A 20,596-nucleotide genomic window follows, 5' to 3' on the forward strand; every position below is an offset into this window, starting at 1 on the left:
CTCTAAGTGAGAGCTAGTTTGTGGGCCAATTTTCCCCAAAAAGTTAAGCAATTGAAAAACCAATTGTGTACACCCACTACAAAACTTTCACTTTATACTGAAATATTCAGAGTTATACTCTTTGAGGCTATTGAAGGTAAATACTTTATTCAGATTGTGTGTAAAAGAAGTTTGGTTTTGTGCTTTATTATTTTAATCTCCTTTTTCCTTTTATAAAAGAGGGAATAAAGTAAAAAACATTTGTTATTTTGTCATCGAGGATACAGCTTTGTCAGATTCCAAGAAATTCAACGGTTAAACTTCTCATAGTAACCTTAATTCACTTCCTCTGCACATTTAAGAGGTAAAATTTATAACATATGACCAGCCATATATGATGATGCCAGTTCACAGACAAGAACGTTAGTCTTTGTGGCTTAGCTCCCTTTTAGCTTTTACTTTTTTCTGTTTTAATTCGCCTGTTCAGTTTTTGCTAATTCTTAGTTCTTGGGTAACTAACTATTTTACTTCTGATTCTTTTTCAATTGTTAATCTTGCAGCAAAATTAACTGCAGTGGAGAAGAATTGCATTGAAAAATAGCATCTTGTGAATACTGATACCAGTTTCTAGAGGTTACTGTCCCTACCAAAAATGAAGCTGTTACTTTTCTGAATTCTAAAACTTACCTTGTAACTGTCCCAATTCCTGAAGAAATTGACAGATCCATCTGTCCTTTTCTGAATAACTGCCCAGCCTCCAGGGTCCAGACTGTTCTCACACCATAACTGTACTGGTTCATTGCTGTTTTCAGGTTTGATCATATAAATCCCACTGTTGGAATGCCCAGCTTCTTTGGCTTGTTGACAGTCTTTGAAAGGACCTGTTTGAAAAGAACTGTTTTAAGATTAAGCTTATTTTTTAAAAATGTACATTTGGGACACAAGTTACATATAACATGTAGTTAGTAGTGTATGTACAAAGAGACTTTTTATTGCAATGCAAGACTTTATCTCAGAGGTGGTAAATATCTGAGATCCCATTTTATTCTTGCTGTTTCCTGCTAGAAAGTATTTACTTTCTCATTTTAACTGCAAATTTAAGACTTCCATGGTAAACATTGCAAAACATCCTTTCCAGCTTGTGGTTAATTTTATAAATTTTGCCTATTTCACCCACCAACCTTACAAATAGATAACTGTTTTGTTAAACAGGTGGTGCATTTTTTGACTCTTTACATCTGTTATTTTGGTAACTTTTTTTTCTTTATTGTGTATCACAAATTACACCCTGATACTAGATAGGCAAATATTGCAACTTGCATTTCGTAACTACTTTATCCTATATAGCCTTACCAGATGTAGGATGCTGGCTTACTTCTTCCCTATAATGCATACATTTAAATGGTCATAAAGTAAAAAGTAAACTAGAACGCATGAATAGCAGCAGAACTAGAATTTAATTAGAAAACTTTTGTCAAATTCTGCAAACCCTCTGACAGGAACCTTTATAAATCTAATGATTTTTATACTTCCATTTCTTGACAGTTATGATGTATGTGCATGGCTGTTAGCCAGGATAGCATGTGAGCAGTGGACCAGATACTTTTGAACAGATAATAGTGTGTGTTTATTGAGTTTCAAACCTACAGTTATGTAGAAATGCAGCTGCTGACTGTAGCTCTTGAAAGTTCTTTTAGGCTCTGAGTACACCTCTACCCTGATATAACCTGGTCCTCTGGAACCAAAAAATCTTACTGCACTATAGGTGAGACCACGTTATATCGAACTTGCTTTGGCCCCCCCTGCTCCTTGTCCCCTGACCGCCCCCTCCAGAGATCCCCATCCCTAATCACCCCCAGGACTCCACCCCCTACCCAACCCCCCTGCTCCCTGTCCCCTAACCTGCCCTAACCCCTATCTACACCCCCCCGCCCCCTGACAGGCACTCACCAGCAGCAGCGGGAAGCGGAGCAGCCTGGCCCCAGCCCACTCCACTCCTCTAGCTCCCAGCTGCGGTGCTCTGCTTCCCACCACCGGTGAGTGCGGAGAGGTTGGGGAAAGGACACCCCCCCCCCCCCCAATACTCACCTGCGGCGGGAAGCGGAGCGCCGCAACTGGGAGCTGGGGGAATGGAGTGGGCTGGGGCCGGGCTGCTCCACTTCCGCCGCTGCCAGTGAGTGCGGTGAGGTTGGGGAAAGGACCACCCTTCCTCCCTCTCCTCCCCCCCCCCCCCGTACACATCTGCGGCGGGAAATGGAGTGCCATGGCCCCAGCCCCAGCCGTGTCGCTGGGGGGGTGGGTGTTGGGGAAAGGTCCCACGTTCACCAGCAACACCGGAAGCAGAGCAGCCCGCTCCACTCCGCCAGCTCCCAGCTGCGGCGCTCTGCTTCCCGTTGCAGGTGAATACAAGGGGCATCCTTTTCCCCAACTTCCCCACACTCACCGGTGGCGGGAAGCGGAGCGTCGCGGCTGGGAGCTGACATGCTGATCCACCGGAGCGCTGCTTTACCGCGTTCTGTGCAAACCCGTGTTATATCGGGTCACATTATATCGGGGTAGCGGTGTACTATATTTACAAAACATACTCTCCATTTCTGAAAGATTATCTATGAGCGTTCAGTAGGAAACACTGTCAGCTTACATTTTTGGAGATCCTTGCTATGTTGGTGTGTCCCTCTTAAAAGATTAGAAATCCAGCTATAATTTCTACCTCCACTAAATCCCTTCCCCCACAAAAAAATTAATGTTGTTACTACATCACTATTTATATTGTTTTTGGACTGGTTTTATACCATCTTTGAGTCAGCTATTTCATTATGAACTGGATATGTTCTGATAATGGCTAGCTAGTGATGAATCCCTTAAATTCAACTGATTTGAAAAATCAGTATACTTAACTTTTATATGGACTTATTAACATTCTGTTTAAGGTGTTTGGGTACTTTTGTTGTGTTTATAGCATAATATAAACATATTAGTAAATTATATAAGCTCATGCTACATCTAGAGTAACCATTATTGGGTTACAATTCTGATACTGATTTGAAACAATAAACCTAACCTGCCCAATTAACAGTTTAAACAAATAGCAATATATAGTGATTATCTTTTAACAAATATTTTAAGGTGTTTGTTTTTTTCAGTTCTCTTCAATTACTAAGATGCTGGACTAGGTACAACTGTCTTAATTTGATCTCTGCTCTATTTTTGAACAAAAAGATGGATGTGCAATGACTGTCCTTTGGTAACCCACCTGCTAAATTCAGGGAGAATATTCCATGTGTGAGGGCAGTCTGGAAAGAAGCACAATGAAGTTTGTTGATGGTATCCCTTTAATGTTCTTGATTAGTGAAAACCATTTTCACCCTTAACTCCATCTTAATGGAAGGTCTTTATCTGTTTCTTTAAAGACTTGTGAGTAGTACTCTGATATTAGATGTGGAAATGTGTAATCAACCAGGATATCCATAGAACTAGTCCACATCTGTTACAAGTTGATATGGAGCTTGAATCACCATGCAGCTTGAAGTTCTGGGCAAATAGAACCATGACTTATTTATTACAGGTCTCTGAGATTTCATTCTTTATTAGCAAGTCATTGTGGCCTGTAATTCTCCAGAGTCATGCATTTTAGGAGTCCTGGTTATTAAAAGCTTACCCAGTTATACTTGTAACTATCTTAAGTCATGACTTAAGGAAAAGAATAATAACCTGCTAACAGCTCAGAGTGCTTAGAAACGCCACTGGAACGTAGGTGGCAATTCTGACTAAGCACTTTGGCAAATGTTGATGGCAGTAACAGCTACAAGAAGTGCTACAGGAATTGAGTCATGATTTCTATAAATTGTGTTGGTGTACTATCAAGCTAGTGGAATGGGGAGCTTTCTGTAAAGTGCCTAGCACAATTTGATGCTGTATTAAAAAAAGTGTGGCTCCATAATAAATGTTGTTCTAAAACAACTTCTTGATTATAGAAGATGAGAAAGCAGAAAAATAGCAAAACTTTATAATGTAGATTGAAATATTGAGAACAGTTGAACAGATCTACTACTGTGGCTGTAATACTATGTTCTGTGCAGGGGAAAGGAATCTAGGACTCTTATTTCCAGGACCATTAGAGAGCAAAGCAGATGGTACTGCTGTTTTGATTCACTGCTAAGTAATGGAAGGTCGCAATCGTCTGTTTACATAGTAGTTTTTGATCATTGCTAAAATTCAGCTGGCATTAGTCTCCCAGGATGCAATTTGTCTAAATTTTGATCCTTAAAATTGTAGACACTGCTGATGTAAACTGTTGAAGTGGTAGAAGAGGTTTCCAAGTTACGTTCTAGAATGAAGGAGTGAATAAATCCAACAAATCCTTTAGTTTTGATTAATTATCTTACATCACTTTCTAGGGACAGATAAATCCTTTGATATATCATGGCATAGGAACTATGATCCATTTTTCTGTAGTTGTTCATTGGAAATACTGAGATTTGTGACTTGATAAAATAGTTTGCGCTGTGTTGAAGTAAAGAGGTGTTGTTTTTATGCTAATGAAAGGAATAACGTATCAAATATACAGTGTCCCTATTAGGACTTCATCTGTATGGTCATCCTTATGAGAAGTCTAGTTGGGATAATGATAGTACCTGAACATAAATTGTATCTTCCTTCTTCGACAGATTTTTCTCTCTCCACCAAATTCTGTCCAGTTACTAAAGTTAGATGCTGGTGTAACTGAGAACATGGTATGGCCCCTTGTGTCTCATAGTCATAGCTGTTTACTGAAAACCCAAGTTTTAATACTACTTACTGTCACCCAAATACAGAAATCAGAGTGGTTTTCACATCAACAAAATTAACTAAGTTCTAATTAGCTATTCTTATTATCGTTGATGTCATAGCCAGAAAGAAAGGTTTACTATTTCCTCTTGAAAGCTTACCATACAATTTCTTTAACAGCTTTTGGTTTTTAAGAATGAAATATTAACATGAACAGAGACCATAGCTTTGGAATTTTGTTAAATATGTGAGAACAAAGGAGAGCAGATCTATTTCACAAAACGACACCTAGTCTTTTAGTACTTACAACATATGCATTCAAATTTTAAGATCTTAAGAGCATAGGACCCATATCTTATTTGTTTGCTTGGGTGCTGTTGGTAATTTGCACTTTTTGAGATCATGTCCTAAATTTTTACTATTACAATACCAAAATTGCATTCTATGTATATGATGATTTAGCAAATCTGATGGTTGATCTCTAGTGCATGACATTTTGACATATGTTAGGTGGTGAAAAAGGAAAATGATGATGGGATATTACTGTTTTCTTAGGATGGAATATAACTTTAAAAAAAAAAAACCTGATGCTCGATTTGAGTGGAACAGATGGCTGATGCCCTAATGTGGATTGTCCAGAGACTTTGTTATTGCTGAGCGATTGCAATTTTTACTTGCATTTCTTTAATAAGTATTTTAGAGACATTAAAGGAGAATCCAAAAATCAAAGAAATAAAAACTAACTAACTAAAAAATATGATTATAGAAGAAAGATGTGTGAGAGGCCCTTAATGTTCACTTGTCTTGTATGAAACACTGAAGTACAGATGAGGTATTATCCCTTGTGTGAATAATGACAACTATAGTTAAATGTGCCTATACATTTCTATACTAAATACTTTTATGATTTGCTCATAACTTTCTCAATTTTTCACTTTTCCGGCTGTTATTTTCCAAGTCTGGTCTGTAACTGAAGTTGAGCTTTTTGGTTAGTTGGTTGTTTTTTGTTTTGGGGGAGTGTGGCGTTTGAGCAAAAATGATTCAACCATTTTTGAGTAGGAGAACAATAGGGAAAAACACTTCATACTTTAAAAAAAAAAATGGAAATAAGGCATAAACTTTTAACAGTGAGAGTAATTGTTCCAATGATTAATTTGCCAAGGGTCATAATGGATTCTCTAGTACTTACAATTTTTAAATCAAGAGTGGGTGTTTGTCTAAAAGATATGCTCTAGGAATTATTTTGGGAGAGTTCTATGGCCTGTGCTATACAGGAGGTCAGGCTAGATGATCGCCATGTCCCTTCTGGCCTTAGAATCTATGAAACTCAGTGTTTTGAGGCTTTTATTAAAACCGCACTGACTCCAAAACTCGGGAGTAGACAGTTGAAATTGGGCAGAGACTGTTCTTGAGGAGGAAAGATGCTTTTGACATTCCACTGAAAATTGGTTATGAGCAGTTGAAGATTGTAGTTTACACACGTGTGGTAGGTTTTAATTACTTTCAACCAACAATAACTTGAAAAAATATTTTCTCTGTAGAAATTAAACTAAGTACTTAAGATAAGGAAATAAGAGAACGTAAGTACTTAAAATAAGTTTGTTTTGCACAGACATAAGGATCCTCATACCCAGACCAAGTTATGAACTGGGACCAAATGTATGAATTTGTTTTGATAAAGTAGTTGCAAATATAAATATTCAGTTTAATTGCCGGTCAGAACAGTTTTTTTATTTTAAATTAATTGTCCTGCATGCAGCTTTCCTCTTCCCTTTAGTAAGTTATTTAAAATTAACTGTTGCATGATTTCCTTACATGCTGTGCAGCCCAACTTATTCACTAAGATTCAGATTCAGAAAGTTACTTAAGCATGTGCCCATTTTAAGAATGAAAGTGGCTGCACTGAAGTTTAAAATTAAAGATTAAGCATATTGCTTAATTGGCACCTGAGTGCCTGACCTGTTCCCATTGAGTTAGGATTCTTCAATGAAGCTTAAATCGCTTCTTATTTTTGTGTTAGGAATTGAGTATACAACTGAGGTTTATTTAATTAATTTATGAGTTCATAATTTTGCATTTACATATGTATCTTGCATTTGTATAGAAAACACTTTTTTCCCCTCTAGGAACTTGTCTTCTGTGGGGTTCATTTCTCTAATATTTTCACCTCAGTGTAAAAAAATAGTTTTCCCAATGTGCTATGTATTTTCTTTCCGACCCACAATTAAAGATACTAATACATGTTTTGTGTAAACTGTTTTCTGCAGTTGTAGCTTAGTGATTCATTAGTACTTGAGAAGAACAGTTGTTTCAAATATAATGAGAAAAAAATATGCTATAACATATCTAGAAGACAGTTTTACCTTTCATATGTATAATCTTTTCTTCATTTTAATAACATTTATCTGATGAGGACAGCCTTATTGGGTTTTGTTCGTCTTATTTGGCAGTCTCAGTTTGTAAATTTTCTGCATAATCTTCTAAACTATCACCCCCCCTTGCTGTTTTTCACTTTTCCTATTATTTTACAGCCCTTTTCTCTTTCGCACTGCTTTATCACACGGTACCTTAATTACAGGAAACAGAGAGGACTAGGAATAGCTTTGTAATTTATTGTATACTGGTTTTTATTTTAACTTTTCATGATCTACATTTTACCAGCTTTGGAACTACTCAATCCATTTTCTCCCACCTCTGTACAAAATGCACATTCTTAAAATTTCCGGACCTCAGTACTGAAAGAAAACACACAGCAAATGAACCCATTAATGTTAGAATAAGTTGACTGAGATTCCTTTAACTTAGTTTCCAGAAATGTGTAGAGGAAAGAGGAGACTTTTTGATAAACGTTTTACAGATAACATTTGTTTGTGCTGTTGCTTTTCCTCATATGTACATACCTATCTGTTTATAATTATAAAACTGAGGGAATGGGTATCTGGGGAAACAATAAATCATGATGTAGTTTTGTTTGAAGGTTGTTTTTTTAAAGAGAATTCTGCTGTTGCTGTCTGACTAGACATTAACATAGCTTTTTTTTAATATTAGCTGTGTTTCCTTTCTGCCACTTACAGGTGATTAAGTTCTCATGACATCTGGCATTTCAGTTGTACTCTGGGCTAACTTTTCCCTAGATCCCTAAATAGTCCCTCTTTTTATCAACAGCAGGTTGGTTGTAGTGTATGCAGAATAACCATGATAAATGTGTGTTTTCACCCTCAGGAACACTGCTGAATGTCCAGCTGAGTCTAAAACCCAGTGCAGAACATTATGCTATGTAAGCTCATAAAAGGCAAGAAAAAAGATGGTTAATTGGAAAGCATGGACTAAAAAAAAAGATAATCCAAACTTTCAGGATTGAGCAGAATAAATTATGACAGTTTGTGATGCAGTTGGAAATAATTCTGTGAAGTATTTTTAATAACCAGGGTGCATAAAATCAATTATTTTTTAATTTAAATCGGATTTTTGAGGATAAATAGTTAAAGATAGTTTTAAATAAGATACATTATAGCTCAAAGGTATCTCATCATGGAGTAGGGATTATAAATTCTAATTCTATAGTATGAGACAATATATTCATGTAATGTTTAAGAAAAGATTTGTAAATGAGTTCCAATAGTTCATGGATTAGGGATCCAATCTTCTGGGGTTCCACAGGCTTCTGTATAGATTTAGGTTAATCTTTCTATCTACCCAATGGGACTCAGTGCTCAGTCTAGAAGAAACCATCAGAGATGCTTAGTTTTGCAGTTCTCAAACTGTGGATTTGTCTCTCCAGAGGTAATATGCTTGTTAGCAGCAAAAACAAAATTAAATAAATAATATGTAGAGGTGAGAAATAAGACCTCAATTCTATTGTCCCTCTGCAAATTTGTGTACACAGAGTCAATCCCTCACCCCTCTATAAAAGTGCAACATTTCAAAAAGTTCAATGAATAGAAGATTGTTGAGGGGCAGAATAGATCTGGACAAGGAGAAGAAGTCTGGAGATAAATGTGAGAAGCGAGGGACATATGCTTGTTTTGTTAAAATATTATATATTTGCTGTTGAAGAAAAAAATCCAAAATACTTAACGTTATTGTTGTTTTAGTTAAATAAAACAAATTAAATGTCTGGTGATGTTTTCCTACTAATACAGCTTGGCAAGAAAATCCTCCAAATATTAATGATTAGCCTGTTGAATTGGAAATAGTTCATCTCCCAATGACTTCATAAATATCTGCTTCAGTTACCTTTGGTAAATGAAATAACCAAATAATCATTCATTTTCTGATATAGCTGTAAAACTAATCTGAAAAGTTTTCAAAATAAATCACGGTTTAAAAATGTATAGTGTGTACCTTCTAAAAATGAAACCTACATCTGTCTCGGAGAATATGAATTAAGAATTATGAACTAACAAGAATGCACTTTATGTAGAAATCCATGATTAAATAGAGTCTTCCTGACTCATGATTTAAATCAAATCCACCCCTATTAATAACGTGTCTAGGAATCCTGCTGGAGTTCCAATAACCCCCAGATTAAATGCATTTTTCTTTCATTGTCACTGGTATTTTTAATACTTTGTGAATCTATATAATTGGGTGAAGTAGGACAGTGAACTGAAAACATTCAGTGAATCTCCTAAATGTGTTCTCATGATATTTTAATAAAGAAAACAAATGCAATATTATCTTTCTCTCCTGGAAAAAATGTTGTTTTTCATTTTAAATATCTATGGTTGGGATTTTTAAAAGAGCCTAAATGAGTTAGGCATCAAACTTCAATTTTTGTGGGAGTTGGTCGTCTTACTATCCTAGGTTTCTTTGAAATTCTCAGCCTAAAGACTACAAAGTTGTTTAGAGGATCATTGTGACATTAAATTGTCCTGCTATCATAAAGTCAGAATCTGCCGAGTGTTGAGAATTCATTGAGGTTGGAAACACAACAGTGCAATAATGCATAGTGAGTGTAAGTAGAACTGGTGAGTACAGCAAACATTGCTAGCTGCATTTACTTCCAGGGAGTTTCTCTTTTCTTTGCTGTTCACAAAATTCTAATGCAACTTGTGGGACAATAATGTTCTAGAAAAGCAATAAGTAAGTATCAAACAATGTTTGCAGAAATCAAATTTTGTTTCCAACTTATGCTCATCCAGTCTGGAAGTAAAAGTAGTTCTCTACAACCCTGTAACCAGTGAGACTTACCTACACAGCTTGAATTTCAAATATTAAATACTTGCAGCAAAGTTCTCATATGTTATCTATAGGTCAAGAATTAGTCATAGAAATTATTTGACAAATACATTTGAGAATCTACAACTGCTGTCAACCTATTTATCATCAGAAGAGGTTGAATTTGCTGAATAAATTATTAATTTTGAATTATTCATTCCACTCTAGTTATAAGTAAGCATTGTAAGAGGGTTGCCTATTTGTTTACATCACATTCTCTTTATTTTGGACATAATATTAATCAACTCACCTTCATTGATTAAAGTTAGCGGTGGTATCCTGAAAGGACTTTTTGTAGGAGAAGTAGCTGGATCAGGTGGTGGCCTTATGTCTCTGTCTCTAGGATAACTTGGGTCCCTCTGTATCTCGTTACCTCCCAAAAGGCTGGGAGTATAGTGCTGGCTGTTAGGAATGTGCTGTGGCACCACCTGAACAAGAGGTGGAGATCCGTCGGTGTCCTGTCGTGACAGTATCTGCAAGCACTGCTCTTCCAATAAAGAGATAATCACAGACTGATTATTTACAAGATCAGTTAGTGCTGCATATTTTATTTCAAGCTCCCGGTATCGTGTTGCCATCTTCAACATTTCTGTTGTAACATTGAGGATTTTGTTTTCCAGTTGGGAAAGCTCAAGTGAATTATCACGCTTTCGGATTATCTCATGCAAGAGTTGCATGTAGAGCTGAGTGACTCTGGAATTCATGTTACGACTTTCTTTTCTCAGCAGTTTTACCTCATTCACAATATTTCCATCCACATCCACCACTAGCTGCAAGATATCAATCTCCCGCTTCTGCTTGGACAATACTTCTTTGAGGTTCTCTATGTCCATCCTTGTGATTTCATCTTTTCTGTTATCTGCTCCTACTCCTTTGGTGTTTACACAAATTGGCCCTGTTATTTTTTGTTCAGGAACCAAGAACGTATAACCACATTTTTTTCCTTCCTCTCCACCATCTGTTGAACGAGGGTGCCTCTCCGGGGACATTTTATTGAGTTTAGACTTTTCTGTGCAGTGTCCTATAGACAGTAGTAGGAATAATAGCACACCCAAAGTCCATGTAGATCTCTCCATTTTAAGATGAATGTGATGGCTTTCAGAAGACTAATAATTGGATAAATAGAAAGAAAGTTAATAATTAATCAGAATCCAGTTTTAAGACCTTACTTTATATCAAGCAACATATCATGGAAGAGCACAAATTTTTACTTTATGACACAAATGCAACTGAGACTTCTCAGTGTGGCCAGTATCTACAGCAGAGATTTTCTTATGTTAAATTTTAATTATCACAAAAATTCTTATTTATTTGGAATTACACTACATTGTACAACTTGTCTCCTTTCTTGAAGCATCAAGACCTGAAAGATGTCAAGCAATAGACATTTTAGCTTTAATTTGAATGAATACATTTTCAGAAAACAAGCTCCAATGTATTCAGATAACAAAGTAGTTCTTTGATCATAAGCTTGGCTACATAAGTTTATAAATATTAAAATAAAAAGGGAAATATTGTAATTACTTTTGTAGCCAAAAAAAAAAAAGCAAACCCTGATTTGGGCTTTCCAGAAAATCAGAGGTTGAAACAATTTTTGTAATTTGCATAATATTAGCCTTAGTTCTACATATTTTTATAGTTTTACAACTAGTGGCTTTGGAGAGCTCCCTAACATGGTTGTCATAATTTTACTTTTAAAAAAACGTATTCAAGTAAATTTGGTTTGTAAGAAAAGGTAATGATAGGGTTAGCTGTGAGATCATATGCCCTGACCTGATGAAAATGTGATTATCTTTTTTCATATATGAATGAAAACAAGTAAGTGATGATCTTTGTTTTTGTCTGGGATCATTTGATGTTTAATATTGACCACTACACATTAGGGAACGTTGAGTGCCTGCCAGCAGGGTCTACATGGGCCAGTTAGCATGCAACATGTTGGTTCACTTAAGAATTCATACCCCTCAGGTGCACATTACTGCACCTTGTGGACAAGCCCATCATTTTAATGGCAATTCTGATTTAAACAGTTCATTAGCAAAGCATGTTTGCCTTTTGTGACTTTTTCTCCTAAAAGTTTGATTTCTACTCTAAGATATAATAAAACAAACACACCGCAAAACTACAAGTCATGATTGTATGAAGCGTGATAAAAGGGGGGGGAACCACTTCCCACAAATTGTTCTGTACTTAAATTATATTTTCTTCAGCAGGTTAATATTTACCTTTCACAAAACACACAAGGTGGTTAATGGACTACATTCTGGTAGAAATGAAGAAGCAATAGGAGTATTTGTTAAAGTTATGCATGTTTTTAGGTGCCCTAAAGAGTATTAAGGGACTTTTATTACCAATCATTTAAAAAAAAAGTCTATAATAAACTGTCCTTTTTTCCTAACATCTTTATGATAAGTTTGCCATTATTCCAGATAACTTGTAAAGAAGCAACCCATTAATCTGTAAAAATGTCAAACATGCTTTATCAGCTATAACTGTTATACTCTTTTAAACATATGACACATTAAAATAATGTGTTTGCTTAAATTGTTATGTAGAGAAGTAAGACTGCATTGAAAAATCTGAAGACTATTGATTAAAATTTCCCATTTCTCTTTTTTTTGGTATTTGAGGTTATAAATAGCGAGTGGTATTCAGACCCAGAATAAATTAACTATTTTTTATCATTATCTTTGACTAATTGACTTGTGGAAAGGTGGTGGCTTTGGAGTTGATTTACTTTTGTCAGGGAGATTTCTCTCTCTCTCTCCCCCCTTTTCTCTCAGCTATGGGTGGAGCTGAAATTAATCTTTCTCTCCTCCTCAGCCTAATATTAGCAGATTGTACACAATACTGCACAATGGTCTCTGTGTGGCTTACCAAGAGCAGCAGAGTAAAACTGAGTAGAAGTTCATTGGTTTCATGCTGCACTTGCCACTTTTGCACAAACGCTTTGTGCAGAGGTATCAGCCCAGACACAATCCTCCTCTTCAGGAGGGAAATTGTTGAGTACCCTATGGTACAGGGGTACTTGGTACAATGGATACTCCACTCATCCCCATTTTCACTGGGGGCAGTCCCTAAATGGAAACAACTGTTCCGCACCCACAACAGGACTGGCAAAGTCCGGAGAGAGAAAGAGACAAACTCCTCACCTATAAAAAATGCCCTTTAGCCTAAAGGAAGTACACTGGGCTGGGATTCAAGTGGCCACAAGTTCTTGTCTTACCTATGCTACTCACTGGTGTTAGGGTTGCAAAATGTACAAAACTCTTGATACCCCTGTTTTAGTAGGGAAGGGGAAAGATAGACAAGTATAACTTCCTCCACTCATTTGATTTTACAGATGGGGGTGGTAAATGAGATGTTGCACAAAATCACTTCTGGTAATTGTGGAAAGAGAAACCAGATCTCTAAGCTGACAGACCCAAATATTGTTCACTTAAACACACTTCCTTTCAAAGTAAAAATGCCAAATCTTTGTCCTGTTTGTAACCACTACTCTAGTCATTAGACCGCATGTCCCACCCACAGCCCAGAATTAAACCTAGGAATCTTGAATCCCAACATTCTGTTGCTGTCTAGCAAATAGCTGTGTGAACTACTGGTAAATTGTCAGGTTCCCCTCTATGATCTGGCCATATACAGGATGTCTATTTCTGCTGTCAATTACTCTTTTAGCTTAAGTTGTAGAGATCTGTGCTATATATCTGAAGGTCCTGGTTTCAAAAACTGTTGATGACTTATGCAGGAAAACATAATATGTGGTCATATAATTAAAAGGTCACAATGTATTTGAACAAGGTGTCAGAATTCAGGTTGCCATTAGTAATCTTAATTCTGGCATTTCCTAATTTGTGAGTAATTTTTGCAAATTTCACATTTTTTTAACGTTTTCATATTGATTTAACAATCAAGACCTTTAGTGTTTAACCAGAATGTTGAATATTTACACGGTTTTTTTGTTTTAACCAGCAAGAAAGTATTATGACATATATTTCTAATCTTTTTTCTTTTATTGGATTACTAAACTGCCAGAGCTAAATGTTATTTTTCAAACAAATTGCCACTGTTAAGACATTTGTAGTGAAAATGTAATTGAAATAATGTAAATTTTTATATTCCTGCATATTTCACAATTTATACACAGTAACAAGTGATTGTCAATAACAAAACATTTAAAGAGAAAATACACCATTTTAAATACTTTTTCCAGAAGCGGAATTTGTGTGGGTGTTTTGTTAAATATATAAATAACTGATAAAGGTACACTGTCTGAAGTCAGTAGACAACAGCAACGTTTTTTGTCATGCCATATTTCAGGACAAGTTATAGGGTAGTCCTAGTGAAAAGGACAAAGGTCAGATAGGAAGAGTTATGCTACACATTTGTGTAGTCTAATCCATATGACGGTAATCCCGCTCCCTCACATGTGTAATATACTTAGCCAATTGTGCAGTGCTTAGTGTTGGAAGTTCGAGGTAAACTTTCAGGTGAGTCATGGTAAAAATATCAGAAATCAGAGCCATTTTCTGGAATATACTGTACTTCTCAACAGACCCTGGACCAATTGAACTAATCCAAACTAAATTTGTAATCCCAACCTGGCTCTCCCAACTCTCTTTAAAAATGAATGTTTATAACTGTGGTGAAGGAGACCTTAAAAATATGAACTCAATAAAAAACTATGTTCTGGTCCTTTGTTTTCATACCGCCATTTCAAAAATAGTCTTGTAAATATTTTTTTAAAATATGAATATTATGGAATCCATGATTGTCACAAAGACACAACCTAAGTAACGGTTTTAAAATTATTGAACAAATGGAAATAAAATTGATATGCTGTAGTTTTTCTCTGAAATACAAGTAATATAATTTCTTAAAAGCAAATAGACTGCAATAAAGCACCTAGTCCATTCAGATATTCTGCTGTAGTCTACTTTTGTATATTCTTTTAATGAACTAATTACATATATAGGTCTCTATCCTGTATACACACATACATTACTCATCATATGAGTAAAGTTACAAACATACCTAAGTGTTTTTAGGATTGGGGCCATAGACATTCTGTCTGACCATAAGAGGTATTAAATGGTCTAAAATGGAATAACCAAAACAACAGTTGCTCAAGCTGTGTCTTAGAACTCCAAAATAAACAAATGTTTCAACCTTCTGCTGTGTGGACAGCTGGTCTGAAACTAAGATGTGCCTATAGACATGCAAAGATGAGTTCCTTCTGAGACACAGACTTCGTTGTTAACTTGTGTGCTGTCACAGAAGCTTCCAACTGTGAAAACTTTGGCTCCCCTATGTGTGTGGTATTCAGCAGTTCAATACAGATGTTGACTGACACAGCTGGGGTTCCTAATAAGGTTGTAATAAAGAGTTCTTCTCCATGTGGCTCTGCATATTCACTCGCCAAATGGTAGAACCTTCTCCAAGCAGTGCCCATTAGAGTGCATGTGCGCCCCATCCTTTCTGCTCCCCTCAGCCTTTCTGAACATTCTGAGGACGAGGCTATACAAGGGGACCCTGTAACACATCCCGCTTCTCGCAGCCCCCATTGGCCTGGCGTGGCGAACCGTGGCCAGTGGGAGCCGCAATCGGCAGAACCTGCAGACGCGGCAGGTAAACAAACCGGCCCGGCCCACCAGGGTGCTTACCCTGATGGGCCACATGCCAAAGGTTGCTGATCCCTGCTCTTTCACCTCAGTTCCTTCCAACCTCTGCACCAGACAGAAGTGAACTGCTTCAGTCTGTTTGGATCTGGGGATTTTCTTTATTGATAGTGCTTTTGGTAGCTTTTAGTTGTTAGTGTATCATTTTAGTTTAAGTATAGTGATAAGTGTAGGCAGTTTAGTATAGTTGGTAGGCTTGCTTCTGTGTAATAGTGGAACCAAAGAAGAAGCCAGGGGTTTAAGAGATGTGCTTCATACACAGCTGTCTTCCTGGTGTAAGATGACCACTTCAGGTGCCTGACGTGCCTGGGCGAAGGCCATACTTCTGGGTATTCATTTTCAGGACTTTCACATCCAGAGAGGCACAATGAACTGCAAGTGCTTCTACTTAAAGAAGTTCTAACTGCTAAATCTTGTTTTGAACAATTGCTTAATCCAAAGTCCTGAGGCCAGTTTCTGCTTCTGTGGCTTCCTCTAGCAAGACTAAGCTTCCTAAAGGTTTCAGGTCATTCTGATCTTCACTGGTTCTGGTTCAGGATCCTTCTGTTAAAGCTGTCAAGGCTTCAAAGGCACTGTTGGTGGGAAAAGAGCATCTGCCTGCTAAGGATCGTAGAGCCATGTTATTGGCTCCAGCTGTAGTGATTCCAAGGAAGAATGTGAGGGAGAAGATAGCCACTGTTAGCAGTATCAGACCCGATACATCAAACTTATAGAATCCATCCAATTCCATGGCCTTTGAGGTTCCAACTCTGAAATCCAAGTTGGTTCTGGGTTTAGCTTTGAAGACCAGAGATGTGGAGCTGAGTATTTCTCCAGATCTGGTACTCTCCAGGTTTATGGGATTGGTTCTGTCCTCCACTCCTGTTCAGGGACCATCCTCTGATCCAAAGAGGTCTTTTACTGTGGTGGCTGATATGCACCATTCCGTCTCTGAATATTTCTCTGATCTGACTGAGGGGCAGTTGATACGGAAGAGACTTCCTTCATCTGCTCTGCCATCTGTATCCATTTCTCATGAAGAGAAGAGCAGAGGAGATTTAGTTTTTCCTCTGAATCCATCTATGCCGCCTCATCCTGAGACTCCTACAGAGTCATCAAGGAAGATCTTTTTCTCACCTTTTATTTCTCTTCGCGTTCCAGGTCTGATGCTGTAGCTGGTGCAGTCCATAGTGGATCCAAGATCGGATCCTTATTTAGAGGAAGAATTAAGAGATCTGATTCATCCCAATTCATGTTTACTCAGCCAGGATTCCCCGACTCCTTTGTTGCCCCTCCTAAAGGTATGTTTCCTGTTGTAGAGACTGGCAGTCCTGGACTCCACAGCCCTATTGTGTTCCACCAAAGGAATTTTTGAATCATTCTTCTTATGGATTGGGAGACAAAGTTTCATCTGATAAGGATCCAATAGCTCAGAAATCTCTGGATCCGATTGCACTGGGACTGTCTGCAGCTCAGAAAGTTGTGCCTGATACGCTATCTGAAGAGGAAGATGTGGAGAGAGCTCCTCTTTTTGAACCAGAACAAATGGATACTGACTTTGACCCCAGTTTATCACCAGATGAACATGTGGGTGTGGCTTCTGCTGCTTCCCCTTCTGAACACATTTTACAGTTCTATGACCTGATGGATCAGATGGTATCCACATTAAGCCTGTTTTTGGTGTCTGTGGAAGAAACCTCCCATATGGTATTCAACATTCTTGGGGCTACCTCAAGAAATAGATCGTCATACCAATTCTGGTTGGTCCTTCGCAGCCTGCTAAGACTGTTTGTTTGAACAACTCCTGCTTTTTGCCATAACCTTTGTCCACTTTTTTTGGAAAGAGGATCAGCTACCCCATGATGGGATTTTCTTAGTTCCATACATATCCTGTGCCTAATTTGCTGGTGGTGGCTGCTCCCAATTAAGAGGCGTAGGTCCAGCCAAGCCCACTCCACTCCCGCTGACACAGAGGGAAAGAAGATTGATGTACTTGGGGGAGATTTTTTTTCCTCTCTCTTCTCTCAGTATTAGGATGGCTAGTTATCAGGCAGTGATGACCCATTATTGGTTCTATCCATGAGAAAAGATGGCTGTGTTTGTCCAAGATGATAAAAGAAGGCACATGATTGCTATTTTCACAGCAGGACAATGTGGCAAAGCATGGTCTAAGGGCTTTGTTTGATGCTTTGGACTCTTCCGCCAGAGCATTAGCATCCACAGTTACCTTGAGGAGCATGCTTGGCTGCATTCTTCTTTCCTTGTTGTGAACACAAGAATTAAAGTGGAAGATCTGCCCTTTGAAAGAGGTGGTCTTTTCCGCAACAAAACAACTGAACTATTGGAAAAATTCTTATTTTTCCTCAAGTCACAGCTGTCAGCAGTACTATCAGCAAGCTACATCTTCATCCCAGAGTCAGCATAAAAAAGAGGTCTGAAGATCCAGACTCAAGATGAAACAACCTGCTCCCTCCTCTTTGTCTTCATTGAATGCCAGGCATTGGTTTTGATGTGAGGATTGAGAGTCATGGACCAATTAGCAAGCATCTATCCTTTCCTTTATTTGGAGACCGGCTATCCCAATTCATCAACAAATGGAGACTTATTACATAGGACAAGTGGGTCCTAGAAATTATAGAGAAGGGCTGTGTCATTCAGTTCAGAAAAATTACCCCCTTTCAATTTCCCTTCTCCTACCCTTTTCAGGGAACCTTCTCACAAGGCTATTCTACTTTTGGAAGTACAAAAGTTGCTCCTGATGTGAACTATCAAGAAGATACCCAAACATCTGTAGGGTCAGGGTTTTTGTGCAAGGTACTTCCCAGTAGAGAAGAAAGGGGGGTGTTTCCATCCCATTTTAGAAAACTGAATAGATACATTTAGAATATTTGATTTCTTATGTTAACTCAGCCTCCATTATACCCTCACTTGCAATTATGGATTGATTCTCAACTCTCAATTTAAAGAATGCATATTTTCATATTTCTGTCCAATAAGTCCTTCCCTTTGAGCTGTCCACTGTGCAAAGAATCTTTACTAAGTGCCTTACTCTGGTAGCAGCACATCTGAAGAAATATAGTATTTTTGTTTACTCATATTTGGATGATTAGTTGCTGAAGGCTGCTGCATGCAAGGGTCTATTTCTTTACATCAGTTTTATAAACTCCCTCCTTTTGGATCTGGGTTTGCTTCTGAATGTCAAAAAATTGAATCTCTGACTAACCCAGAGAATTCTTTTAATAGGTTCTGTGTTGGACTTGGTAGTAGGGAAAGCTTTTCTCCCAGAGGACAGTTTTCTGAAAATAGTGCAGTCTGTTTTGGAAATATGAACTTGTCAAACCCAGAAAGTGATCTGCCTGGGTCTCATTGGTTCGATGGCATGGCTACTACCACTTATGTAATTCTGTTTGCTGACCCCAGAATGAGGTTGATGCAGCACTGGATATCTCAAGCCTAGAAACACAATCTAGACAGACTTCAGATTTTGTCACCATGCCTCAAGATGTTCTGAATTTGTTGAGGAGGTGGATGGACAGATCAAATGTTCTCGGAGATGATCTGTTCAATCCCCCTTCACCAGTAGTCACCATAACTTCAGATCTTTAAACAGATGGGGAGCACATTTAGGTCGTCTTACAATTTGCGTATACTGGACTTTTCGGAAAACCAGCTTGCTTATAAATGTGTTGGAGTGAACAACCCTTCATTTGACTCTCAAATATTTCCTTCCTCATATAGAGGGGAAGGTTGTTCAGGTATAGTGATGGACAGTGCAACTGTGATGTGCTACATCTAACAAACAAGGAGGTGCTTACTTCTTCCAATTATGTGCCAAAGCAGTCAAATTATGGGACTGGTCTATCTGGTGGCCCTGTATTTAGCAAGGTAGGGCAATGTGCTGGTAGATAGTCTCAGCAGGGACAGTTCTCAGATGCACAAGTGGTCCCTAAAGGTCCAAATAGTGCAAGACATTTTCTCCAGTTGGGGTTGCCCCTACATAGATCAGTTTGCTACAAGGTTCAGCCAAAATTGTTCTCTCTTCTGTTTAAAGGCAGGAAAGGACAGTCATTCCACCTCACACGTCGTCTTTCTGCATTAGGGAATGGGGCCTTCTGTATACTTTCCCCTGCCCCTTTCCATTAATTCAGAAAGCAGCAAAGAAGACTTGTCGGGTCAGGACAGCATGAATTATGCTGATTGATCCAGCTTGACCAAGCCAGCATTGGTTTGCTTCAGCTGGCAGACAGAGTTTGCATGCATCTCTCTCTGTCTCCAGATCTCTTGTTCCAGCAACAAGGGCAATTCTGTTATCTGGATCCTCAGCCTCTTAATTTGGCTATCGGACTTTGATTAATCTTGAACAGCCCTGTTCTTCATTAGTGCAGAATGTACTGCTCAGTTCTAGAAAAGTGTCTGCTAGAAAGTGTTACTTTTAACACTGTCTAGATTTGTTGCTTGGATGCAGGGAAATAGGATTCTCTAGTCCAGCTTTCATTCCCTGTATTTTGGAGTAATGGACTTAAAATCTGAAGTTATCCAGTTGTTCTTTAAAAGTTCACCTGGCAGCTATCTCAACTTAACCATATTTTTGTTGATGGTAGATTGCTTTTTGTGCATAGTATAGGTAAAAGGTTTATGAAGGGGTTATCTAACATGAAATCCCCTTTTGAACCCTTAGCAGAGTATTCATTCTTTTATTTATCTATTAAAACAATATTCATTATTCATGAGCCAGAAGGGTGAGCAAATTGCATGTCCTAATGGTTGATCAGCCATTTACAGTTTTTCATAAAGTTAAGGTGGTTCTTAGACCTGATCCCACATTTTTTACCAAAAATGATTTCATATTAATAAAAAAACTAAATTTACCAGTATTTTCCCCAAATCCATGCCCTAATAAAGGGAAATCTGTGTTACCTGCTTCAGATTCTCGAAGGGTTCTTGCATATTATTTAAATAGAACTAAGAGTTTT

At 37.8% G+C, this 20,596-nt stretch overlaps 2 protein-coding genes across 5 annotated transcripts in view; one reads left to right on the forward strand and one right to left on the reverse strand.

Annotated features, from left to right (window-relative positions):
- Nucleotides 1-20,596, forward strand: part of RALGPS2 (Ral GEF with PH domain and SH3 binding motif 2) — a 287,833-nt gene that overhangs the window by 172,978 nt on the left and 94,259 nt on the right. The window lies entirely within an intron of this gene.
- Nucleotides 1-20,596, reverse strand: part of ANGPTL1 (angiopoietin like 1) — a 38,781-nt gene that overhangs the window by 5,091 nt on the left and 13,094 nt on the right. The window contains exons 2-3 of the mRNA XM_054038034.1: nucleotides 10,217-11,072; nucleotides 667-860 (exon numbers count right to left, since the gene is read on the reverse strand). Of these exons, the coding sequence (XP_053894009.1) occupies nucleotides 667-860; nucleotides 10,217-11,042 (1,020 nt within the window). The 5' untranslated portion in view covers nucleotides 11,043-11,072. The remainder of the gene's footprint in view (nucleotides 1-666; nucleotides 861-10,216; nucleotides 11,073-20,596) is intronic.

The sequence above is a fragment of the Malaclemys terrapin genome, chromosome 8 (assembly GCF_027887155.1).
Source record: "Malaclemys terrapin pileata isolate rMalTer1 chromosome 8, rMalTer1.hap1, whole genome shotgun sequence".
NCBI classification, from domain to species: Eukaryota; Metazoa; Chordata; order Testudines; family Emydidae; genus Malaclemys; species Malaclemys terrapin.